General features: G+C 43.6%; 2 protein-coding genes across 4 annotated transcripts; both read left to right on the top strand.

The window, feature by feature from the left end:
* The first annotated feature begins 2,349 nt into the window (after positions 1-2,349).
* On the top strand, positions 2,350-21,018 carry LOC127047125 (interleukin-8-like). Of its 3 annotated transcripts, none has more exons than XR_007773295.1 (5): positions 2,350-2,616; positions 3,425-3,560; positions 4,022-4,105; positions 4,653-4,854; positions 20,404-21,018. XR_007773295.1 is itself a non-coding variant. In XM_050945089.1 (4 exons), exons 1-4 carry the CDS (start codon positions 2,553-2,555, stop codon positions 4,681-4,683), a joined length of 315 nt encoding a protein of 104 aa, XP_050801046.1. In that variant the 5' UTR covers positions 2,350-2,552; the 3' UTR covers positions 4,684-5,377. The 3 variants fall into 3 exon arrangements, 1 of the variants encoding a protein (XP_050801046.1); XR_007773294.1 differs by having other exon boundaries at positions 4,653-5,292; positions 20,843-21,018; XM_050945089.1 differs by lacking the exon at positions 20,404-21,018 and having other exon boundaries at positions 4,653-5,377.
* LOC127047126 (interleukin-8-like) lies at positions 17,677-20,332 on the top strand. Its single transcript, XM_050945090.1, has 4 exons — positions 17,677-17,812; positions 18,691-18,826; positions 19,585-19,668; positions 20,219-20,332. Exons 1-4 carry the CDS (start codon positions 17,749-17,751, stop codon positions 20,247-20,249), a joined length of 315 nt encoding a protein of 104 aa, XP_050801047.1. The 5' UTR covers positions 17,677-17,748; the 3' UTR covers positions 20,250-20,332.
* Positions 21,019-24,939: the final 3,921 nt, after the last annotated feature.

Below are 24,939 nucleotides of genomic sequence, written 5' to 3'. Positions count from 1 at the left end.
GGTCAAACCCTGGCCCCGCTCAAACCAAACACTTGAGAGGGAATGGCAAGAGCTGGAAACACTAAATCTCCTTCTGCAGAACCAGACTCTTGGCCAACATTTTCCTCAGTTCTTGCTTTTTCTTAGACAAGGCTGAGGCTGGGAGAAGGAGGAAGCCTGAGGCCTTTGACCTAGGGACAGGGAGAACCCTTCCTCTCCTGCACCCTCCTGTGGGACAAAAGGGTGGGGAGGGGGGAACAGGAGTGGGGAGGGTGGGTCTTCATTTCCTGCCATTTTCTCAGTAGTCCCTCCTTCCCTTTGCCCCACAGAAGAAAGGCTGCTTTCAGCACTACTGCTCATTTCCCCTGGGCAACTTGGCTTTCCTGGGAAAGTGGGAGCAGGCAGTGGGGGCGAGTGGTGACAGTTCCCCCCCCCCCAGCTGGCAGTGCTGGCCCAGATGCACTTCCTGACTTCAGCGACAGGGAATGGAGACCCTGCTGGTGCTAGTCCCCTTTGCTGGGGTGAGAGAAGCAGGTGACATCAGAGTTCGGACTAGCTCCCACTCCCACAACTGTGTAAGGGTGCTGGGGAGGGAAGGGAAGGGATGGTACTCCCAGGGCTGGAGCTCAAGAGTGGCTGTGACTCCCAGATCTTAAAGCAAAATTAGGCAGGTGTGATAGAAATCCATTCTATTGGTTGCCTGCTATCACACACAAGTAGCTGGCTGACAAAGAGGTTTATATACACGAAAAAATTAACACACCCTATTATGCTGATATTGGCCAACTGAAGATCTAGCCCAAGAAAGTCAGTATCTTGGCTATCTGAGGATATATGTCACATCTCAGGAAATACAGCTCACACCAGAAAGCATGGTCAGGGCAGGTGGTCAAGCCAGTGTTAATTTAATCAAATGTAAACAAACAAAATGCCCAGCATAACAACCTTCGGCATCTTGGAATATCTGTGCCTATCTCCTGCATACACAGAATAAATCCTGGGAAACGTAGGTCAATTGGTTTCCATGCAGAAATTTGTGAAGCAGCAGCAAAATGGAAGCACTACCCTGAGAGGGATTTTAGTCTCATGCTTGAATGATAATGCGGAAACAGTGACAAGTATTTAAGAACATCATAAATACTACACTTTACATGCTGTGCAGACTGTGCTTCACTAGGCACTGGAGAACCTGGGAATGATGTGTCCAGAAAGAAGAAATATTATTGTTTGGGGCCAGTCTGGGGAAGGCACAAGCATAAAGCCTCCGGTTGCATGGAAATCGATCCATTTCTGCTAATGACATGGAGCCCAGAATGCTCTGCCAACCCTCCATGGTGGATCATGCAACAGATCAGCGGTTCAGCCCAGTGTTTTCCCTTTTGAACACACCCCACAAAAAACATTAATTTCTTTAAATCAAACAACTGAATTCCTTAAAGGGAATAAACATAATCCAGGCAGACGGGTGATATCTATGATGCTTATCTGTTCACGCCTAAAATTATTGCAATTGAAAGGAGAGAGAGAGAGAAAATTATTCCTCTGGGGCTGTGTGTGTGCGCGCGTGTGTTTATTTACGTTTACTCTGGCAACACTTTGTTGCCTTCAGCTCCATTCTTTCCTCTGTACAGTCTGTTGGGGTCACATTTCCAGAAATACTTCAGGGTGCTGAGGGGCTGACACACCTGAGATTTTCAAAGCAGTCTGGAATTGGGTATCTAAATCCTTGCAGGCAGCTTGGAAAAAAAAATCCCAGCCCAACGCTTTTCACAGAACACTGGCCATGTGAGATGTTTCATCCTCATATTGTGTTAGAGGAAAACTCCTGGTTACAGCAGAGAGGAAAAAATGCCAGAGACTAAGACTAAGACTATATCTTACAAACAGAGGGTCAAAACTCCTGGGCCCATTGAAGTCGGTGTGGAGTTTTGACCTTGATTTCAGTGGGGCCAGGATGTCAGGTGTTCAGAATCGATGCAGGGAGAAAAGCAGGAGCTGACTCCACATTCAAAGAGAGAAATGATCTATATCTATATAGCTGCTCGTGAGACGAGCCACTGGATTTAAAGCACAGTTCATTTCTACTCTCCCGCCGCCGCATATCCAATTGAAGAAATGGTCAGGGAAAGTCACGAGTTGAATGTCTTAACCAGGCACAGGATCAGACAAAAGAATAGAAAGTGACAATCAAATCAGTCCTAAAAGAATAATCAGAAGAAACCCACCAGTTACACTGAGATATGTACAACGTCGCCGTGTATTGTTTTCTATATTGAATCCGTTCATAAGGAGCGTGATTGGAAGGATAATCAACTAATTTCAGGGTCATCTAGGAAGGGGTTTTACCCACAGCCATGTGACTCATTTTGTGATAGCGGCTTGCACGCTTTGGGAATTTCCTCTGACACCATCGAAACACGGTGCTGCCTCGCACACCCCAGGACGGTATATAAGAGGGTTGGTTACACAGCTCAGACATCAGAAACCTCCCGAGACAACAAGAGAGATCACTGCTCCTTCCTAGCAAGCAGAGCCAGAAGAATCCAGGAGGGAAGCTCGCCTCGCCTCTCATCATGAACGGCAAGTTGGTTGTTGCTGTCTTGGCTCTTTTCCTAATCTACGCAGCGGTGTCAGAAGGTAAGAAAATCCTTCCTCGCGCTCACAGGACTTTGCTTAGTTATGCGCATATTATGCCTGGAGAGACAGTTTAGGCTTATTTTTTTTTTTAAAGTTAAGGTCTTGTTAAAACTTTTTCCAACGATCTTCCTTGGAGGCAGAGCTGTATATCAGTCACTGCTCTGAAGAGCTGCTGACACCTGGTGGAAAACTTTGAGAAACAGTCTCTTTGCCTTAGAAAGTTCTGCTTCTGCCTCATTCTCGCTATCTGCTTTTCCCCTGGTTCTAAAGACAGGCTGCATCGGGCTCGACTCATTACAATGTTCGTCTGCGCCTCTTGCTTCTTCCCTGCACGAGGTCATCAACCTGTTTGTCACACCACGTTGTCTCGAAAACAGGAGGATGCAACTGGAGTAGGGAAAAAGCAATAGGAGCACAGAACAAGATCATAGATAGTCCTCAAAATTGATGAAAAGAGAGGGGCCAGAGCTTATCCTCAGTTACATGATTTTAAATCTAGGCTCATCATCATTGTAACCAGATCAGAATCTGGCCAAGTCAGAGCAAGTTTAAAGAGAGAAAAACTGGTGACTTAGAATTGTCTTTAAAAACAAAACCAAACATTTTGCAGCTGCTTCACTGCTCTCCATACCTTTTCATAATTAGCTTTTAGAGGTGAGGACCAAGGTAACCTTTTAGACAAGACCCTTGTGAAAAAATAGAGAGTGAGCATGTCTGATCAAGCAACACGCAAAACCAAGCCCTCTGCTTCACATATATGGTTGGCGAGATACTCAGCTAACCGGACACAACTCTTGTTCTTTTCCAGGGATGAGTCTGGCAAGGATGGGGAATGAGCTCCGATGCCAGTGCATCGACTTGCATTCCAAGTTCATCCCTCCCAGGAGCATTCGAGATGTGAAGCTGACCCCGAGCGGACCTCACTGCCAGAACACTGAAATCATGTAAGTAGTTTTGCAAAATGCTACCTGCTGCTAAACTAGGAAGAGACTGAAAACTCCTGGACCAGCATAAGGCAAAGAAAAGGGATGAGGAGCACTAGCAGGCCCACAACACTCAGGGAGACTGCCCTTTATGTAAAACGCAATGTCAAATGAGGCAAAGACATTTTATATATACACACGTACACAGAAAGAGAGAGAGAGAGAGAGAGATACCTTGAATGCATATATATAGGGGGAGGGAGATTTTTTTTGCACACCTGGAACATTTTAGAGCAAACAAATGATGTAGGACCAGATCCTCAGCTACTGTAAATTGGTGTAGCTCTCTAGTGAAGTCAATGGAACTATGTCAATTGACACAAGCCGTGCCTGTATTTTAAGAGGTTGAAAGATACCCTGATGAGAGTCCACAGAGTCCACCAAGTTGATACATGCCTGACCTTTGTTTTCCTTCTTTGCAGCGCTACTCTCAAGGATGGCAGAGAAGTGTGCTTGAATCCCACTGCTCAATGGGTGAAGATCATCATTAAAGCAATTTTGGACAAGTGAGTCATTCATTCTCAGAAGGATTTCATGAAAATTTTTAGAAGAATAACTAGGTGTTCCTTAGCTCAAACTGCACAAGAGACACCTTCTCAGGGCACAGTAATCTTTCCCCAAACTTGTCTCTCTCAATCCAGTACATAAATAATCACCATATCCTACCTTAAAGGTGGCCTAGTGGTTAGATTATGGAACTAGGTTCTTCTTGTTCCCTGCTCTGCCCCAGACTTCCTGTGTGAGCTTGGGGAAAGTCACTGGGAATGGCCACATATACCTGGCAGCTGCAACTCCTTCTGGAGACAATTGGACTCCCAGGTGCTCAGTGCTTCTGAAAAACCAGGGTGTCCCCTGCAGGGCCCCCCCGCCCTGTGGTCTCCCCTGCCTGATTTTCCTTTGGTGTGAACCAAGAGTAACTATGTCCAAGTTAATGACGTTTCACTGATCTGGTTCAGAGCAGGCTCAGAGCTCCCAGAGTTCTCATGTTCCAACTAGTGAGAATTGTGCCACAAGCAGGTTTCTAAGCTGTTCCTTTTCTCCTCCTCTTCACAGAGCTCAAGCCAATGCTGAGGCAAAACGCTAAGAGAAACCAAAGAAGAAAAATCTGAGGTTCTCCTCCAGTTTCCCCTTGAAGGAAACATCTCTGTGAAAATGCCAGTCCATCTGCAAGCAGCCCACCTCCTTCTGTTCACATGTTCTCAGGCAGACTGCAGCTAGCAGTATCTATTTTCTATTTATGTATTTATTTATTGAGGTGCTTCATTTTAGGAGAGAGTTTTTTTTTTTTTAAAGAAAAGGCTCAGTTGTGCATGGGATATGCCACTTTCTGAAGCTGAAAGCTCTGGATGGGGAAAAGCGATTTGCTGAGGGAAATCAAGACCCTTTGGAAACCACTGAAGCTGAACAGGGCTGTATGAGTGCAATGCACTTGCAGCACAGCTGTATCTATTGTAAGCCTGGCTCTTTCCCTGTTAGAGCAGCAAACTGGCACCAGTTACCCCTCCCCTGCACTGGTATGTTGCATCAACAGCACCATGAGTCAGAGCCAGCCTGAGGCTGGCTACTGCCTGGGGTTCTGTGGCTTTCCGAAATGAAGCAGCCAAAGCGCTGTTATTTGGGGAGCATTATTTATTGTGCTATAGCACATCAATGTTTTTATCTCTTGCGCACTATTTAAAAAGGTAATATTTGAGTAGGAAAACAAACAAACTATTTATTTAAGTGATTTTTTATTCATCTTTATTCTAATATAGAATATTTCACATTCCTGCTGTTGTGTGTTAGGATTTTATGTTAATTTTATGTTAATTTATCTATTTTATTCAATGTATGGAAAAATTGTTGAAACTCATGTTGCAATTTGTTTTATTCCTGTGCACTTTGGAATTCAATCATTTTTACATTAAACTATATGCTTAAAAAATAAGATGTGTTCTGTTTCATCGTTCTGGGCACTTGGCTCAATCTTTGTCATCAGAAAAGGTCATGGGATAAAAATATCAAGGTTTTAAAAAAGAACTAGCTTAATTCCTGGAGGATGGGTCCCTCAATGGCTATTAGCCAGGATGGGCAGGGATGGTGTCTCTAGCCTCTGTTTGCCAGAAGCTGGGAATGGATCACTTGATGATTACCTGTTCTGTTCATTCCCTTTGGGGCACCTGGCATTGGTCACTGTTAGAAGGCAGGTACAGGGCTAGATGGACCTGTGGTCTGATGCAGTATGACCGTTCTTATGTATCACTACCCAGTTTTCAGACTCAGGTAGAGCTCAGCTGCAGATTTGCAGTAGGTGGAAGTAACCCAGTTAGGGTTAAATTGGCATTTCTCAAAATGATGGCCAAATGTAAGCTCTGTGAGCAGAGGGTGCAGAACACACTGGACTTGTTCTGGTGGCTCAATGCCATGCACACGCCAAACCTCCTTCTCTGGGTGCTCCATGGGGTTTGGTCTCCACACTTCTGAACGGGATGAATTATGTTGGTGCAGTGAGGATGGCTGCTCCTTATAGCAATGGCTCTCAACCTTTCACGACTTCTGTACCTCTTTCAGGAGTCTCATTCGTCCTGCATTCCCCAAGTTTCAGCTCACTTAAAACTACTTGCTTACAAAAATCGGAAATAAAGATCCAAAGGCCACAGTACACCATTCCTGACATTGAGAAAATAAGCAATTTACTATATAATTACAAAATAAATCAATTGGACTAGAAATATTGTGCTTACATTTCATTATTGCATCCAGAGCAGAACAAACAAGTGAGTGTTTGTAGAAATTTTAGTTTGGACTGACGGCACTAGTGCTTTTTAGGTAGCCTGTTGTAAAACTGGGCAAATATCTAGATGAGTTGAAGTACCCCCTGGAAGACCTCTGCATACCCCTGGTTAAGAACCACTGCTCTATAGCATTGTTTCTCCTACTGAACTCATGGGCATACCTGTGGAGTGCAGATGGGCTCCATGAGTCAGTAAGTAGAGGATCCATTCCTGGCATCAGTGGAGCATTTGTTTTCAGACAGGCATATTGCTAGTAGTCAGAAATATTTTGGCTTTGGACTCTGAAAACTGCAGTCTGCATAGCCAAGAAACTTGCCCAGCATCTCTGGATTCATAGGAACAAAAGGACTATCATGAATTAGTAACATATGGTTTCTAATACTGGTTTTTGAAGGGACATGATTAGAAATATTTCTGAGCAGTGGTGTAGTGGTAATGAAGGGGCTAAATACCTAAAATAACTTAATATTCTCCAAAAGAGAAGTGGGTAAACTCCATTTATCCTAAACTATGCTACTGTTTCTGACTCTGCGTCTCTTCAACTGACCAAACTCAATGTATTCAGAGGGTCTAAGATCATGTTTCTACTTCAGCCAAAAGTAGAATTAAGTAGCAATAAAATTCAGAGATACAAAGGAGTGAACACATATGTAGTCACAGCAATTCCAAGGCAGTAGCGACAGATGCTCTAAAAGAGTTTTCGTTAAGTATCATACTGATGAGATGGCCAAGCTTTGCAACAGTGACTGTGCAGAAATGAGCCAATCCACACTAACACGTTATATCCAAACTCAGGTATAGATCCAAATTTAGTGGCTGGCCCTACTTACAAAGTGAGACAAACCAAAACAAGAGACTCGAACACCTCTGAATTCCGGAAAAGTCAAAAACCCAGATGTGATTATTACAGCCATGGCTGGAATAGCCTCCTTGGCCTTAGTATGCTGCTACTGCAGCTGTGGGGGGAAACCTGGGAGATCCAGGTAATGCCAGATCCTCTGCTTCTGCCTCCTTCCCTCCCACAGATGCTGTTCCATCAAACTCTAGCCTCCACCTCCCCAGCCTACCCCTACATACCAACACACAAGGGGAACTGTACAGCTGTGCTGCATTAATGGTGCACAAACCCAACACATCCCTGCTCCAACTTCTGCCACTCTCCCTTGAGAAGCTGCTCCTGATGGGTAGAGCTCTGACAATCTGTGGATATTCATTTTATATCCATGGATACCTGCATCTGCATATCCATGGACCATACTTGTGGATCAGATGCAGATACAAACTTTGTATCCATGCAGGACTCTACTGATTTGTTGCCCTTGGGAGCAGGCATTGTTCTATAGGGTAGTGCGCAGCATTTTTAAACTGCATGGATACTAAAAGTGTGGGAAGAGAAAAAATGGTTAGCTTTGTATTTACCTTTTTCTCTGTGTGACAGAGCCTGAGCTGGTGTTAATTGGTGTAGCATCATTCAAATCAATGGAGATAACTGACTCCCACCAGCTGAAGGCCTGGCTTCCACATAGTTGACCTTAACGGATATGAATTGATCAAATCTAACTCAAATGTGTGTCCTTTAGGATTCTTTTTTGGGAATTGTTTGTATTTAAGTCTGTGGCTGGCCAATTAAAAAAGATAAAAAAGTGTCCTATATGCATGACTGATGGGGAAAACTATTGTTCTTCTACCGCTTGAGTATTTCAGGCACTGTTACCGTGGTTGGTAAACCACAGGTTTTGCCCATCTGGAAACACAGGTGATATTACCACAAGCAGTTTCCATCTCTTCGAGCACCACCACAGTACATTACAGAAAAAGTCACATAGGATCAACCTTTCAGATGTATTAAAAGGGAATCTGAAGCTAGTGCAGGGGTCGGCAACCTTTCAGAAGTGCTGCGCTGAGTCCTCATTTATTCACTCTGATTTAAGGTTTCGTGTGCCGGTAATAATTAACGTTTTTAGAAGGTCTCTTTCTATAAGTCTATAATATACAACTAAACTATTGTTGTATGTAAAGTAAATAAGGTTTTTAAAATGTTTAAGAAGCTTCATTTAAAGTTAAATTAAAATGCAGAGCCCCCTGGACTGGTGGCCAGGACCTGGGCAGTGTGAGTGCCACGGAAAATCAGCTCGCATGCTGCCTTCAGCATGCGTGCCATAGGTTGCCTACCCCTGAGCTAGTGAAACAATGCTCTGTTACCCAATGGATACACCTCATCTGAAGTTTCCTCCTAAGGGCCAGATTCAGCACCAGTATCACACTCTGCAAATAATCCCACTGAAATCAGTGCAACAACCTGTGGAGTAAGATACTATTCAGTGTGAATAATGGTGACAGTATCTGGCCCTAAACGAACACGCCTCCTGATTCACGTGAGGTAGATGAACCGAAACATCTTCACCTGCATAATGCTTGGGAGGAGGTGACAGAGGTTTGTTCTTAATCAAATATTTAACCAAATGCTCACCTGCGTTACATTTCTTTAAGCAAATATTAAGTTTATGAATTTGAAAATTTCATGCATGTCATTCATTTCTCCTACTGCTTGATAGTAAGAGATTTATCTAGTGTAGATGTGTAGTGTAGTGACTCAAATATTTGCAACTTGGCTTATTTCTTGGGCGAAGTAAATTATCACCATTTTTAATGCAGCATCTCAGGCATTAATCAGTTCTGAGGTATAGCCATATAAATAAACTGGAGGCATGGTAAGCTGCTGTTCTTTTATCTGCTAAAAAGGTCTGGACTAGTTGAAGTGATTATACATTGATGCCAAAAAAAACACCTTTCTACATGACACTTACGTTTAAAAGTCAGGTGACAGAGTGGAGGAGGGGGCTGCTGAATGGAGCACTGGAATCTGATTAGACTGCTGTTTAAGTAAACCTAACAGAGTGCTTTGAAATTCCTGATTCATGATATTTAATTTAAAAAACTGTTTTAATAAACAAGAGATTATTAAGTATCAGAGGGGTCGCCGTGTTAGTCTGGATCTGTAAAAGCAGCAAAGAGTCCTGTGGCACCTTATAGACTAACAGACATATTGGAGCATGAACTTTCGTGGGATGCATGTGTTTGAGATTATTAGTATTTTATGGTTTTACTTCCTCTTCCTGTTTAATCTCCCATTTCTTCCCCCCACCTCCGCCTACAAGCTCTGCTTGCTTTCCCTATTTAAGAAAGCCCTGGACAGCGTAGCATGCAAAATTATTATATAGGGAATCAAGTAACATTTTCATCCATTATCAATAACAATGAGATTTTTACTAGAGAGGTACAAATTGAAAAATTAGGATCTGAACATCTCCACATTTGGGGATATTGAGATCTGGGATTTTTGGTTCAGACCCAACTCTGATCAGGGCTGGATTAACCCATAGGCTCATAAGGCAATAGCCTTAGGGCCTCCTATTTTTAGGCCCTTCTGGTCAGGCTAGGGGCATGGCCGGGGCCGGGGAGGGAGCTGCTGGAGTGTTCCTGCCAGCAGGAAAGGCAAAGCAGGCCCCATGGCTTGGAAGAAACTCAGCCAGCAGCCTGCTGCATCTCCCAGTGCTCCAGGAACATACTGCCAGGGATCCAGTTAACACAGGTGACCGGACACTAAAAATCCAGTTATCACAGAAACCCATGCCAGCCATGGGGGTAGTTTGAGCAGGCACTGTCATCCCCCCTCACCCCGCCACTCCCCTCATCCCTGATTTCTCCGGAGCTCTGCTTAGCTGTCAGGGAGGGAAGAAACTCCCGCTGTCCCTCTCCTCAGCTGAGGCTGGCAGGGCACTGCCTCCTCAGTCCTAGTGCCATCACTGTCATCTTCTAGGTATGCTGGGTCCCATTTCTGGACAGCTGGTGAGTGCCTGTGGGGGTGGGGGCAAGGGAAGAGGGAGTACCCGGTAGGGTGGGAAGCTTGCACAGTACCTGCACACACTCTATCCAGCTCCAGCCAGAATGACTGGCCCTCCCATGTCTAAGGAACCAACTCCTGCACATTTGTAGGCAAAAAACCAAACCTCCCATTCTGGATATCAGTCCTTTAACTTTTACAGAACCTTCCATAGAGGGGCTTCAGGTTTATGATGCACTGTGTTCCATACTGCATTGCACTCTACTCAAAATCAAAGACATTCGAATGTTTCTTTGATGAATTTTTCTATACTGGGATGCACAGGCAACCAAGTTCTTTCCTTATGCTCAGCCTAGTTCCACAGGCCAACGCAGCTTTGTACTTTTAAGGGGTTGCAAAAGCACTGGAGGAAGCTTAGCACACAATGTGGTAGGTTTCTCCCTCAAGGATTTTAAATCCACTTAGCAGGCTATGGTAGGAAGACTGGCTGAATAGGCTAAAGGCCGGTTATGCTGGTTCTCTAGCCGTTCAATCCATCATAAAAGTACCTCATATTTGATTTCTTTGAGTTTCATTCCAAAAAACTTAAAAGCTAAATAAACCTGAAGTTAGTCCTCATTTGTCTGCCCCCAACTCAAACTAACTTCTTTCCCAAGTGGAAAATGTTGGGTAAGCATGGAATCAGGTTATTAGGGTTGGAAGGGACCTCAAGAGACCATCTAGTCCAACCTCTGCTCAAAGCAGAACCAATCCCCAAATGGCCCCCTCAAGGATTGAATTCACAACCCTGGGTTTAGCAGGCTAATGCTCAAACCACTGAGCTATCCCTCCCTCCCCCTCAAAAAAAATCTCAGTGGACAGCTTGAAAAATCAGACAGCCTTTGGACTCTGAGCTGCCCTTGTATCTCTAAAGGAGGTTCTACTAGGCCAAGTTTATGGCCCATCATGTCCACACTGTGGCTTGTACCTGTTCTGTGGATAGACAACTTTTTATTTCCCAGTTCCACACTTCTCTTGTTTACCAGGCATGATCGGAACACCAGCCTGGAGGCCTTTTTGTTAGTTTTCATCTCAAATCACATGTGTGTGATTTGAGAAGAGAATGAGATCACAGCCAATTCCCACTGACAGTTACACCTGTGTAGTCTTATTGACTTCTTGTGCGTTCTCCCTGAATAGATTTTGGTCCCATCTTTTCCACACTTGGTATAAGCAGAATCTCTGAGCACTTTAAGGGAAAAAAAAATAAGCAAAGTCTGCTTGATTTACACATGCAAACAAAACAGGAAGCTTTCCCTTCATTCTACACCAGCCTTGTAAACAAACCCCAGGCCTGATGTAACAAGGGTGTCACTACAACAGCCTTGGTTGGATTGCTCTTTTGAAAGATACTTAATGGTTCTTTTAAGATGCTGGTTTTCAAAGAAGTCTTTTTGTTCAGGGGGACAGAGAACACAACAGAGAATAGCTCTCTTTTGTAAACTCTAGTCATTCAAAAGCTGAAAGGCTTTAGATTAAGTTTGTTTAATGTTTTTACAGTGATTTTTGAAAAGCTAATATAGTACAGAAAAGTGCTAAATATTCTGACTGGGCAACCATCTAAAGATCTGTGTCCCTTCTAGCGGTTACCTTTTTCTTACAGAAAGCTTAAAACAAACAGATGCAAACCTTAGGGGGCTGGCACACACAGAACTCATGCTTAAAAAAACCTCATGTCAGAGCTGCTGATCACACATTCTAGAACAGACAATCCAATGCTGCCCAATGTAATTTTCCCACTACTACTTCCTCTACTCCAGTGGAGTTTACACCAGAGTAGTTTTCTTTTACATAATAAAAAGTTAGCTGCCTCCCAGATTGCAGTCAGAGTGAGATAGGGTATATGGTATGGAGTCCAAGCTTGGGGAAAAACACCTGCAGGGCTTGGCTTTGCACTGTGACATGTGGAGAGATGAAGGGAGAAGCACAAGGTTGAAAGAGGTGAGCAGGATGGGGGATATTGCAGTGTTCATCCTCATACAGACGAACACTCCACTACCTAGGAGGAAGGAGGCCTAAGAGAAGGACAGAGTAGCATCATTCGTGCTACCTCTTACTCAGAAGTATCTGTTTGGAGAATTGAGTGTCATGAGACTAGAATAAACTTGTTAATTCTACATAAATAAAAAATATGTAGAATGTGTGTGGAAAAAATGTTTGATGACTTCATAAATTTTTTTTGCAATATGTCATTCATCCTTAGGCCCTACCCTCCCATTAGCCTTAGGCCCCTCAACCTTCATCCGGCCCTGACTCTGATATTTGAAATTGGATTAGTTCAGCTCTTCAGCTTCCTGAACCTTGCTTTGATAGTAGTCACTGCTGCACTTATGTGGAAATCCGGTAATTCTTTTAGACACATGGGCTGGGTCTCCAAAATAACCTCTCTTTCTCTCTCTTCTTTTAACTGGCTAGATGGACTTGACCTCACTCCAGATGTCAGTTATTTGTCCTGCAGGCAGAGATAGCCAAGGTGCTTGACTCTTGTTATCTTGCTAATGCTCTGCATTGCAATGTTGGAAATCCAATGTTTTCTCCCTCTGACAATAATCCCCTTGAAAAACCAAGTAACTGGCCTGAGTCACAAAACCAATTTGTAAGGTGTTATGTTCTCTCCAGTTATTTGTTGTTTGCTTTTTAAAGAGCCCAGTAGCTCAAGAAGAGGAAACTGATTCAGATCTCACCTATACGGATATCAATCAGGAGCGTACCTCCACTGAGAGCACTCAAGGAAAGATTTACAGGAGTATTGAGGCTTTAAATGAGATTTTCACATGCACCTAAGCAGGTTAGGTGCCTAATTCTGTTGGTTTCAAGGAGAGTTAGTCATTTAGACTGATTAGGCACTGTTGAAAATCCAGCTAGTCTCCTACCTTCATTTTTAGGCTCCTAGACACATTTGTGCTGTGTGTCTCCCTGGGGATGAGGCATCTGGGTGCTTTTAAAAATTCTATTAGGCGCCTAATGCTTAGTTGTCTTTAAAAAGCTGGCCCTGAGTGCTGCTGTGTAGGGAGAGTGGAAAAGTCGGCTTCAATCACTTTGATATCATCACCCCCGTTGCCAGTCTGGAAGCAGCTCTGAACTTAGCTGGTTCCCGCCGCAAATAAAAGCAGCTTAAAATTCACAGGCAGTGGTAGAAACCCTCCCTAGAGCTGCCAGGAGGCTTTACATGGGCCACTTAGCAATTCCCCAGTGATAGAATGATCTTGCTGGGAAGCCAGGCTTTTAGGGCAGGTGCACACCGCTGGAGTGGCACACAGCTGCCCCAGCACAGGAGAAGATGAAGGCCACAAACTGGTGTAGGAATCAGATTCACTATGATGTGCTTGCCTTAGTTCTGCTATTCGTTCCATCATGGACCGTCTTTGTTCAATTAAGCACTGTGGTTCAGATCATTACTATGACAGGTTTCAGAGTAGCAGCCGTGTTAGTCTGTATCCGCAAAAAGAACAGGAGTACTTGTGGCGTTCCTTTCTATGCATTCGAAGAAGTGAGCTGTAGCTCACGAAAGAGCATGCTGAAATAAATTTGTTAGTCTCTAAGGTGCCACAAGTACTCCTATCATTACTATGGTTCACCAGCCACATTCCGAGAGGAAAAAATAGCTATTTTCTAAGTTATGCTTTATAGACTTCAGCTCCCAGTACACTACATGCACAAAAATAGTTGACATTTCTTGTCTCTTGATCAGGACAGAATATACAATTGAGATAAAATAAGATCTACCATTCTTTTCTAAATGAACTGCCGTAAAGGGACAGCTGTGACTCCTAATTGTTCGTTGCCAGCAATAAGAAAGACACGCGGAACTATGGTAATTCCTTAAGTAAATATACTACAAAGCGATATAACAAACAGAGAACTGATACGTATTGCAATCTAAAATGCACCCTGACTAACAGCTGTCACATACTGGCATAAAATAAACCAGAAAAAGGTATAATCCAAAAGGCAGCTGTTCAATGTACAGATCCCTATCAGTTAGGGGTGTTTGGTTGTACCTGCCTACCTCAGTTATCCTAAAGGTGGGATTACTTGTGCTCCTGGGAATAGGTCATAAGAGTGGATCTTGTGAGCTTGATTGGCATTGGGAATAAATGTAAGATTAAAGGCCAGGTCTACACTAGAAACTAAAGTCCCTTAGGGGAATACATTTTTTACAACATTTCTAAACTGACAAAAGCCCTAAAGAAACTACAACATCTTCTCAAGAAACTCCCTAAAGAAATAAAAGAACAAATCTGCACTGACATACCCCTAGAGCCCTGACCAGGGGTATTCTATCTGCTACCCAAAACCGTAGATGCCCTATCATCTCAGGTATTGGCACTCTGACACCAGTATTATCTGGCTATGTGGACTCTCTCCTCAGGCCCTAAGCTACCAGCACTCCCAGCTATCTCCGAGACACCACTGACTTCCTTGGGAAACTACAATCTGTCAGTGATCTTCTAGAAAACACCATCCTGGACACTATGGATGTGGAAGCCCTCTACACCAACATCCCACACAAAGATGGACTACAACCCATCAGGAACAGCATCCCCGATATCGTCATGGCAAACCTGGAGGCTGAAATTTGAGACTATCCTCACCCACAACCATTTCACATTTGGGAACAATGTATACCTTCAAGTCAGCAGGACTGTTATGCGTACCTGCATAGTCCCACAGTATGACACCATTTTTATGGCTGACTTAGAACAATGCTTCCTCATCTTTCGTCCCCTTACGCCCTACATTGATGACATCTTCATCATCTGGACCCATGGGAAGGATGCCCTTGATGAATTCCACCAAGATTTCAACAATTTCCACCCCACCATCAACCTCAGCCTGGACCAGTTCACACAAGAGGTCCACTTGCTAGACACTACAGTGCTAATAAGCGATGGTCACATAAACATCACCCTATACCGGAAACCTATTGGCCACTATACTTACCTACATGACTCCAGCTTTCATCCGGACCACATCACATGATCCACTGTCAACAGCCAACCTCTAAGATAGAACTGCATTTGCTTCGATCCCTCAGACAGAGACAGACACCTACAGGATCTCTATCAAGCATTCTTAAAAGTAAAATACCCACTCAGTGAAGTGAAGAAACAGGTTGACGGAGCCAGAAGGGTACCCAGAAGTCACCTACTACAGGACAGGTCCAATAAAGAAAGTAACAGAATGTCACTAGCCGTCACCTATAGCCCCCAACTGAAACCTCTCCAGCGCATCATTAAGGATCTACAATCTATCCTGAAGGACAATCTCTCACAGACCTTGGGGGACAGGCCAGTCCTCTGTTACAGAGAGCCCCCCAACCTGAAGCAAATACTCACCAGCAACTACACACTGCTCAACAAAAACACCAACCAAAGAACAAAACCCTGCAACAAACCCTGGTGCCAATTCTGTTCACATATCTATTCAAGGGACACTATCATAGGACCTAACCACATCAGCCACACCATCAGGGGCTCGTTCACCTGCACATCTACAAACGTGATATATGCCATCATGTGCCAGCAATGCCCCTCTGCCATGTACATTGGCCAAACTGGACAGTCTCTATGCAAAAGAATAAATGGACACAGATCTTACATCAGGAATCACAACATTCCAAACCAGTAGGAGTGCACTTCAGTCTCCCTGGTCACTCAACAGATCTAAAAGTGGCAAATCTTCGACAAAAACTTCAGAAAACAGACTCCAACATGAAACTGCAGGACTGGAATTAATTTGCAAACTGGACACCATCAAATTAGGCCTGAATAAAGACTGGGAGTGGTTGGGTCATTACAAAACCTAAACCTAATTTCCCCAATACTAAATTCCCTCACTGTTACTCACACCTTATTGCCAACTGTCTGAAATGGGCCACACATTACCACTTCAAAAGTTATTTTTCCTCCCTTGGTATCCTGCTGTCAATTGAATTGTCTCATTAGACTGAGCTCACACTTGGTAAAGCAACTCACATCTTTTCATGTATTTATACCTGGTCCTGTATTTTCCACTCCATGCATCTGATGAAGTGGGGTCTAACCCATGAAAGCTTATGCCCGAATACATTTGTTAGTCTCTAAGGTGCCACAAGGACTCGTTGTTTTTGCTGATACAGATGAACATGGCTACCACTCTGAAAAGTGTAGATTCAGTTGTCCTGGCAAACAAGTCCTCATGTCAGCATAGCTAATTTTGTTCAGGGAACCAGTATAAGCTACACTGACAAGAGCCCTCTTTTGCCGGTATGAGGTGCATCTATACTAGAATCGTTTGGCAGTGTAGCATTGCCAGTTCAGCTATACTGGCAAATCTTTTCTAGGGCAGCCTAGGTCTAAGTTTGTAGGCCTGAGCATACTCCTGTCAGAGTACTAGCTGTGAGATGATAGAAATGGAGGGAACTCAGGGGTGGTGTGGCCCTGTAGAACACCTTGCTGCAAGCCATGCAGAGTCATCCAGGGGCAGATGCTTTCCACTTAGCCCACTAACTGTCTCATTCTCTCCATTACTTCTCACACTCTTCAGAACTTGGCCTCCGGGTGGCTGGGAACAAGTCTGTCCATCTGATAACTATCCACCATACCAGTAACTTTTAGACAAAGTTTACAAAACAAGAGTAACAGGATTTTCCTTTTGACCAAGCCCCGAACATACCTTAGTATGCATGAGGAGATCCAATAGACATTGAGGACACTATATAGCACTATTGTGTTAGAGGAAAACTCCTGGTTAGGATGTGGAGGAAAAAATGCCAGAGAATAAGACTATATCCTACAGACAGAGGGTCAAAACTCCCGGCCCCATTGAAGTCGGTTTGGAGTTTTCACCTTGATTTCAGTGGGGCCAGGATTTCAGGTGTTTAAAAATCAGTGTAAGCAGAAAAGTAGGAGCTAACTCCGCATTCAGAAAGAAAATTTATATATATATATATATATATATATATATATATATATATATAGCTGTGTGTGAGACAGGCCACTGGATTTAAAGCATAGTTCATTTCTACTAAACCTCCCAGAATATCCAATCAAAGAAATGCTCAGGGAAACTCACGAGTTGAATGTCTTCTTAACCAGCCACATAAGACAAAAGAATATGAAGGTATAGTCATATTAATAATAAAAGAATAATGAGTTATAGAAACCCACCAGATACACTGAAATAACTACACGGTGATGTTGTACTTTTTATATTTAATCCATTCATAAGAAGAGTGATTGGAAGGATAACGAACTAATTTCAGGGTCATCTAGGAAGGGGTTTTACTCACAGCCATGTGACTCATTTTGCAATAAGGTCTTGCACACTTTTGGAGTTTTCTGACAATCTAAACACAGTGCTGCCTCACACACTTCAGGACGGTATATAAGAGAGTTGATTACACAGCTCAGTCATCAGAAACCTCCCAAGACAACAAGAGAGATCACTGCTCCTTCCTAGCAAGCAGAGCCAGAAGAATCCAGGAGGGAAGCTCGCCTCGCCTCTCATCATGAACGGCAAGTTGGTTGTTGCTGTCTTGGCTCTTTTCCTAATCTACGCAGTGGTGTCAGAAGGTAAGAAAATCCTTCCTCGGGCTCACAAGACTGCTTAGTTATGCGCATATTATGCCTGGAGAGACATTTTAGGCTTATTATTAAAAAAGTTGAGGTCTTGTTAAAACTTTCAAACAATCTTCATTTGAGAGTAGGGTGACAGGTGTCCTGATTTTATAGGGACGGTCTTGATTTTGGGTCTTTTTCTTATATAGGCTCCTATTACCATCCACGCCCATTCCGATTTTTCATGTTTGCTGTCTAGTCACCCTATTTGAGAGAGCTGTAAATCAGCAGCTCTTCAGAGCAGTGACTGACACTTGGTGGAAAATTTTGAGAAACCATCTCTGCCATAGAAAGTTCTGCTTCTGCCTCATTCTCCCTATCTGCTTTTCCCCTGGTTCTAAAGACAGGCTGAAGGCGGGCTCGCCTCATTACCATGTTCATCTGTGCCTCTTGCTTGTCTCAAACACAGGAGGGTTTAACTTGGAGTGGGAATAAGCAATAGGAGCACAGAACAATATCATAGATAGTCCTCAAAACTGAAGAAAAGCGAGGGGCCAGAGCTTATCCTCAGTTACATGATTTTAAATCTAGGCTCATCATCATTGTAACTAGATCAGAATCTGGCCAAGTCAGAGCAAGTTTAAAAAGAGAAAAACTGGTGACTTAGAATTGTCTTTAAAAACAAAACCAAACATTTTGCAGCTGCTTCACTGCTCTCCATACCTTTTCATAATTAGCTTTTAGAGGTGAGGATCAAGGTAACCTTTTAGACAAGACCCTTGTGAAAAAACAGAGAGCAAGCATGTCTGATCAAGCAAAACCAAGTGCTCTGCTTCACATGTACGGTTGGTGAGATACTCAGCTAACCCAACACAACTCTTGTTTTTTTCCAGGGATGAGTCTGGCAAGGATGGGGAACGAGCTCCGATGCCAGTGCATCGACTTGCATTCCAAGTTCATCCCTCCCAGGAACATTAGAGATGTGAAGCTGACCCCGAGCGGACCTCACTGCCAGAACACTGAAATCATGTAAGTAGTTTTGCAAAATGCTACCTGCTGCTAAACTAGGAAGAGACTGCTTTGCCTTGTGCTGGTCGAGGAGTTTTCAAAGGGGTGGGAAGCACTAGCAGGCCCACACCACCCAGGGAGACTTCCTAAAGAGTGATTTTTAACCTTTCTAAAGATGTAATTTTAGATATTGCACTTTGCTGTTCATAGTGTCCAGGATCTCTGGGGAGGAAATACAAATGCCCATGGGGAATAATGGGCTTTATCTATAGAGTGCTAGAACCCACATTAGAAGGACAGGAAAAATTATTAATACCCAATACAATCTTTCAACCCAATTCCTCTAGTCCTTCTTCAGGCAAAACTCCCTCTGAAAATTCTCCACTGAATACATAAGTGGTTTCCCTGACAGAAGAATGCAGGATTCAGCCCTTTATGTAAAAAGCAATACCAGTGAAGACAAAGACATTTTATATATACACACATCTAGAGAGAGATATACCAGGCAATGTTAAAAAAAATTGAATGCATATATATATTCTATATATAGGGGGAGGGAGATTTTTTTTGCACACCTGGAACATTTTTAAGCAAACAAATGATGTAGGGCCAGATCCTCAGCTACTGTAAATTGGTGTAGCTCTCTAGTGAAGTCAATGGAACTATATCAATTGACACAAGCCATGCCTGTATTTTAAAAGGTTGAAAGATAACTTGATGGATTCTGTGGACTCTCATCAGGGTGATAGATGCCTGACCTTTGTTTTCCTTCTTTGCAGCGCTACTCTCAAGGATGGCAGAGAAGTGTGCTTGGATCCCACTGCTCAATGGGTGAAGATCATCATTAAAGCAATTTTGGACAAGTGAGTCATTCATTCTCAGAAGGATTTCATGAAAATTTTAAAAAAGAATAGCTAGGTGGTTCCTTAGCACAAACTGCGTAAGAGTGACTTCTTCTCAGGGCACAGTAATCTTTCCCCAAACTTGTCTCTCTCAATCCAGTACATAAATAATCACCATATCCTACCTTAAAGGTGGCCTAGTGGTTAGATTATGGAACTAGGTTCTTCTTGTTCCCTGCTCTGCCCCAGACGTCTTGTGTGAGCTTGGGGAAGTCACTGGTAATGGCCACATATACTGGGCAGCTGCAACTTCTTCTGGAGACAATTGGACTCCCAGGTGCTCAGTGCTTCTGAAAAACCAGGGTGTACCCTGCAGGGCCCCCCCGCCCTGTGGTTTCCCCTGCCTGATTTTCCTTTGGTGTGAACCAAGAGTAACTACGCCCAAGTTAATGACGTTTCACTGATATGGTTCAGAGCAGGCTCAGAGCCCCCAGAGTTCTCATGTTCCAACTAGTGAGAATTGTGCCACAAGCAGGTTTCTAAGCTGTTCCTTTTCTCCTCCTCTTCACAGAGCTCAAGCCAATGCTGAGGCAAAACGCTAAGAGAAACCAAAGAAGAAAAGTCTCTGATGTTCTCCTCCAGTTTCCCCTTGAAAGAAACATCTCTGTGAAAATGCCAGTTCATCTGCAAGCAGCCCACCTCCTTCTGTTCACATGTTCTCAGGCAGACTGCAGCTAGCAGTATTTATTATTTGAGGTGCTTCATTTTAAGAGTTTTTTTTTTTTTAAAAGAAAAGGCTCAGTTGTGCATGGAATATGCCACTTTCTGAAGCTGAAAGCACTGGATGGGGAAAAGTGATTTGCTGAGGGAAATCAAGACCCTTTGGAAACCACTGAAGCTGAACAGGGCTGTATGAGTGCAATGCATTTGCAGCACAGCTGTATCTATTGTAAGCCTGGCTCTTACCCTGTTAGAGCAGCAAACTGGCACCAGTTACCCCTCCCCTGCACTGGTATGTTGCATCAACAGCACCATGAGTCAGAGCCAGCCTGAGGCTGGCTACTGCCTGGGGTTCTGTGGCTTTCCGAAGTGAAGCAGCCAAAGCGCTGTTATTTGGGGAGCATTATTTATTGTGCTATAGCACATCAATGTTTTTATCTCTCGTGCACTATTTAAAAAGGTAATATTTGAGTAGGAAAACAAACAAACTATTTATTTAAGTGATTTTTTATTCATCTTTATTCTAATATAGAATATTTCACATTCCTGCTGTTGTGTGTTAGGATTTTATGTTAATTTTATGTTAATTTATCTATTTTATTCAATGAATGGAAAAATTGTTGAAACTCATGTTGCAATTTGTTTTATTCCTGTGCACTTTGGAATTCAATCATTTTTACATTAAACTATATGCTTAAAAAATAAGATGTGTTCTGTTTCATAGTTGTGGGCACTTGGCTCAATCTTTGTCATCAGAAAAGGTCATGGGATAAAAATATCAAGGTTTTAAAAAAGAACTAGCTTAATTCCTGGAGGATGGGTCCCTCAATGGCTATTAGCCAGGATGGGCAGGGATGGTGTCTCTAGCCTCTGTTTGCCAGAAGCTGGGAATGGATCACTTGATGATTACCTGTTCTGTTCATTCCCTTTGGGGCACCTGGCATTGGTCACTGTTAGAAGGCAGGTACAGGGCTAGATGGACCTGTGGTCTGATGCAGTATGACCGTTCTTATGTATCACTACCCAGTTTTCGGGCTCAGGTAGAGCTCAGCTGCAGATTTGCAGTAGGTGGAAGTAACCCAGTTAGGGTTAAATTGGCATTTCTCAAAATGATGGCCAAATGCAAGCTCTGTGAGCAGAGGCTGCAGAACACACTGGACTTGTTCTGGTGGCTCAATGCCATGCACACGCCAAACCTCCTTCTCTGGGTGCTCCATGGGGTTTGGTCTCCACACTTCTGAACGGCATGAATTATGTTGGTGCAGTGAGGATGGCTGCTCCTTATAGCAATGGCTCTCAACCTTTCACGACTTCTGTACCTCTTTCAGGAGTCTCATTCGTCCTGCATTCCCCAAGTTTCACCTCACTTAAACTACCTGCTTACAGAATCAGACAAATATCCAAGGGTCACAGCCACACTGTTACTGACACAGTGCTTATTTTCTCATTTTACTACACAATTATAAAATCAATTGGACTAGAAATATTGTGCTTACATTTCAGTATCGCATCCAGAGCAGAACAAACAAGTGAGTGTCTGTAGGAAATTTTAGTTTGGACTGTTGTAAAACTAGGCAAATATCTAGAGGAGTTGAATACCCCCTGGAAGACCTCTGCATACCCCTGGTTGAGAACTACTGCATTATAGCATCATTTCTCCTACTGAACTCATGGGCAAACCTGTGGAGTGCAGATGGGCTTCATGAGTCAGTAAGTAGAGGATCCGTTCCTGGCATCAGGGTTCTGATGTGGTTCAGTGGAGCATTTGTTTTCAGACAGGCATATTGTTAGTAGTCAGAAATATTTTAGCTTTGGACTTTAGAAAACTGCAGTCTGAATATCCAAGAAACTTGCCCAGCATTGGATTCATAGGAACAAAAGGACTATCATGAATTAGTAACAGATGGTTTCTAATATTGTTTTTTGAGGGAACATGACTAGAATTATTTCTGAGCAGTGGTGTAGTGGTAATAAAGGGGCTAAATACCTAAAATAACTTAATATTCTCCAAAAGAGAAGTGGGTAAACTCCATTTACCTTAAACTACCCTACTGTTTCTGACTGACTCCTCAACTGACCGAACTCAATGTATTCAGAGGGTCTATGATCATTTTTGCTCTTTCTCCAAAAGTAGTATTAAGTAGCAATGAAATTCAGATACACAAAGAAGTGAACAAATAATATGTAGTCACAGCAATTCCAAGGCAGTAGCAACAGATGCTCTAAAAGAGTTTTAGTTAAGCATCATACTGGTGAGAGGACCAAGCTTTGCAACAATGACTGTGCAGAAACGAGCCAGCCCATACTAACGTCTTGTATCCAAACTTAGGTATAGATCCAAATTTAGTGGCTGGCCCTACTTACAAAGTGAGACAAACCAAAACCAGAGACTCAAACACCTCTGAATTTCGGAAAAGTCAAAAACCCAGATGTGATTATTACAGCCATGGCTGGAATAGCCTCCATGGCCTTAGTATCCTGCTGCTGCAGCTGTGGGGGGAAACCTGGAAGATCCAGGTAATGCCAGATCCTCTGCTTCTTGCTCCTTCCCTCCCACAGATGCTGTTCCATCAAACTCTAGCCTCCACCTCCCCAGCCTACCCCCACATACCAACACACAAGGGGAATTGTGCAGCTGTGCTGCATTAATGGTGCACAAACCCAACATGTCCCTGCTCCAACTTCTGCCACTCCCCCTTGAGAAGCCACTCCTGATCTGTAGAGCCCTTTGTAAAGTGTTATGTTCTCTCCAGTTATTTGTTGTTTGCTTTTTAAAGAACTCAGTAGCTGAAGAAGAGGAAACTGATTCAGATCTCAACTATACTGATATCAGTCAGGAGTGTACCTCCACTGAGCCAGGTGCACTGAAGGTGAGATTTACAGGGGTATTGAGGCTTCTAATGGAATTTTCACATGCACCTAAGCAGGTTAGGTGCCTAATTCTTTTGGTTTCAAGGAGAGGTAGGCATTTAGCCTGATTAGGCGCTGTTGAAAATCCAACTAGGCACCTGTCCTCATCTTTAGGCCTCTAAAGACCTATGTGCTGCACCTCTCCCCAGGGATATAGGCATCTGGGTGCTTTTGAAAAATGTTATTAGCACCTAACTGCAAAGTTAGGTGCTTAGATGCCTTTAAAAAGCTGATCCTGAGTACTGCTGTGTAGGGAGAGTGGAAAAGTCAGCTTCACTCACTTTTATGTCATCACGCCCCTCTCTCCCAATCTGGAAGAAGCTCTGAACTGAGCTGGTGTCCCATCACAAGTAAAAGCAGCCTAAAATTCACAGGCAGTGGCAGAAACCCTCCCTAGAGCTGCCAGGAGGCTTTACATGGGCCACTTAGCAATTCCCCAGTGATGGAATGATCTTCTGGGAAGCCAGGCTTTTAGGGCAGGTGCACACTGCTGGAGTGGCACACAGCTGCCCCAGCACAGGAGAAGATGAAGGCCACAAACTGGTGTAGGAATCAGATTCACTATGATGCCCTTGCTCTTAGTCCCACTATTCTAAATGCGTCCTGACTAACAGCTAACACATACTGGCATAAAATAAACTAGAAAAAGATATAATCCAAAAGGCAGCTGTTCAACGTACAGACTCCTATCAGTTAGGGGTGTTTGGTTGTACCTGCTTACCTCAGTTATCCTAGAGGTGGGATTATTTGTGTTCCTAGGAATAGGTCATCGAGTTGAGCTTGCTTGGCATTGGGAATAAATGTAAAATTAAGGCCAGGTCTACACTAGAAACTAAAGTCACTTAGGGGAATGAATTTTTTACAACATTTCTAAACTGGCAAAAGCCCTAGTGTAGATTCAGTTGTCCTGGCAAACAAAGTCCTCATGTCAGCATAGCTGATTTTGTTCAGGGAACCAGTATAAGCTACACTGACAACAGCCCTCTTTTGCCGGTATAAGGTGTATCTATACTAGGACAGTTTTGCAGTGTAGCATTGCCAGTTCAGCTATACTGGCAAACCTTTCCTAGGACAGCCTAGGCCGTAGCTTGCAGGCCTGAGCATACTCAAAAATGGAGGGAACCCAGGGGTGGTGTGGCCCTGTACAGCACCTTGCCACAGGCCATGCGGAGTCATCGAGGGGCAGATGCTTTCTACTTGCCCACTACTGTCTCATTCTTTCCATTACTCCTCACACTCCTCAGAACCTGGCCTCAGGGTGGCCAAGGAACAAGTCTGTCCATCTGATAACCGTCCACCATACCAGTAACTTTTAGACAAAGTTTACAAAACAAGAGTAATAGGCTTTTGCTTTTGACCAAGCCCTGAACATACCTTAGTATGCATGAGGAGATCCAATAGACATTGAGGACACTACAGAGCAACAGCTCCTGGGAGCACCTCCATCCAAAAATTCACTTCAACACTCAGAAAAGAAATTACTTTGGGAATTACAGGCCAGATTCCACCTGGCATTTACATGGGTCCATAAGGAGCTTTACAGGGACTGCTGCTTCCCCAGCTCCCTGAAGATGTTTGGCACCTCAAAGGGAGTGAGACGGGGCAGGCAGGAGGCTATGGCTCCAACCTATCACAATGGCTATGGCTCCAACCTATCACAAT

The sequence above is a fragment of the Gopherus flavomarginatus genome, chromosome 3, assembly GCF_025201925.1.
Source record: "Gopherus flavomarginatus isolate rGopFla2 chromosome 3, rGopFla2.mat.asm, whole genome shotgun sequence".
Taxonomy (NCBI): Eukaryota; Metazoa; Chordata; order Testudines; family Testudinidae; genus Gopherus; species Gopherus flavomarginatus.
Note: the sequence above shows the minus strand (reverse complement) of the source record. Positions and strands in the feature narration are given on the sequence as shown.

Excerpts from the sequence above, each read along its gene's own strand:
- LOC127047125 (XM_050945089.1), top strand. The coding sequence starts at position 2,553 with ATGAACGGCAAGTTGGTTGTTGCTGTCTTGGCTCTTTTCCTAATCTAC. Across the intron at positions 2,617-3,424 it reads CTACGCAGCGGTGTCAGAAG|GGATGAGTCTGGCAAGGATG; the intron begins GTAAGAAAATCC and ends GTTCTTTTCCAG. Across the intron at positions 3,561-4,021 it reads TGCCAGAACACTGAAATCAT|CGCTACTCTCAAGGATGGCA; the intron begins GTAAGTAGTTTT and ends CCTTCTTTGCAG.
- LOC127047126 (XM_050945090.1), top strand. The coding sequence starts at position 17,749 with ATGAACGGCAAGTTGGTTGTTGCTGTCTTGGCTCTTTTCCTAATCTAC. Across the intron at positions 18,827-19,584 it reads TGCCAGAACACTGAAATCAT|CGCTACTCTCAAGGATGGCA; the intron begins GTAAGTAGTTTT and ends CCTTCTTTGCAG. Across the intron at positions 19,669-20,218 it reads ATTAAAGCAATTTTGGACAA|AGCTCAAGCCAATGCTGAGG; the intron begins GTGAGTCATTCA and ends TCCTCTTCACAG.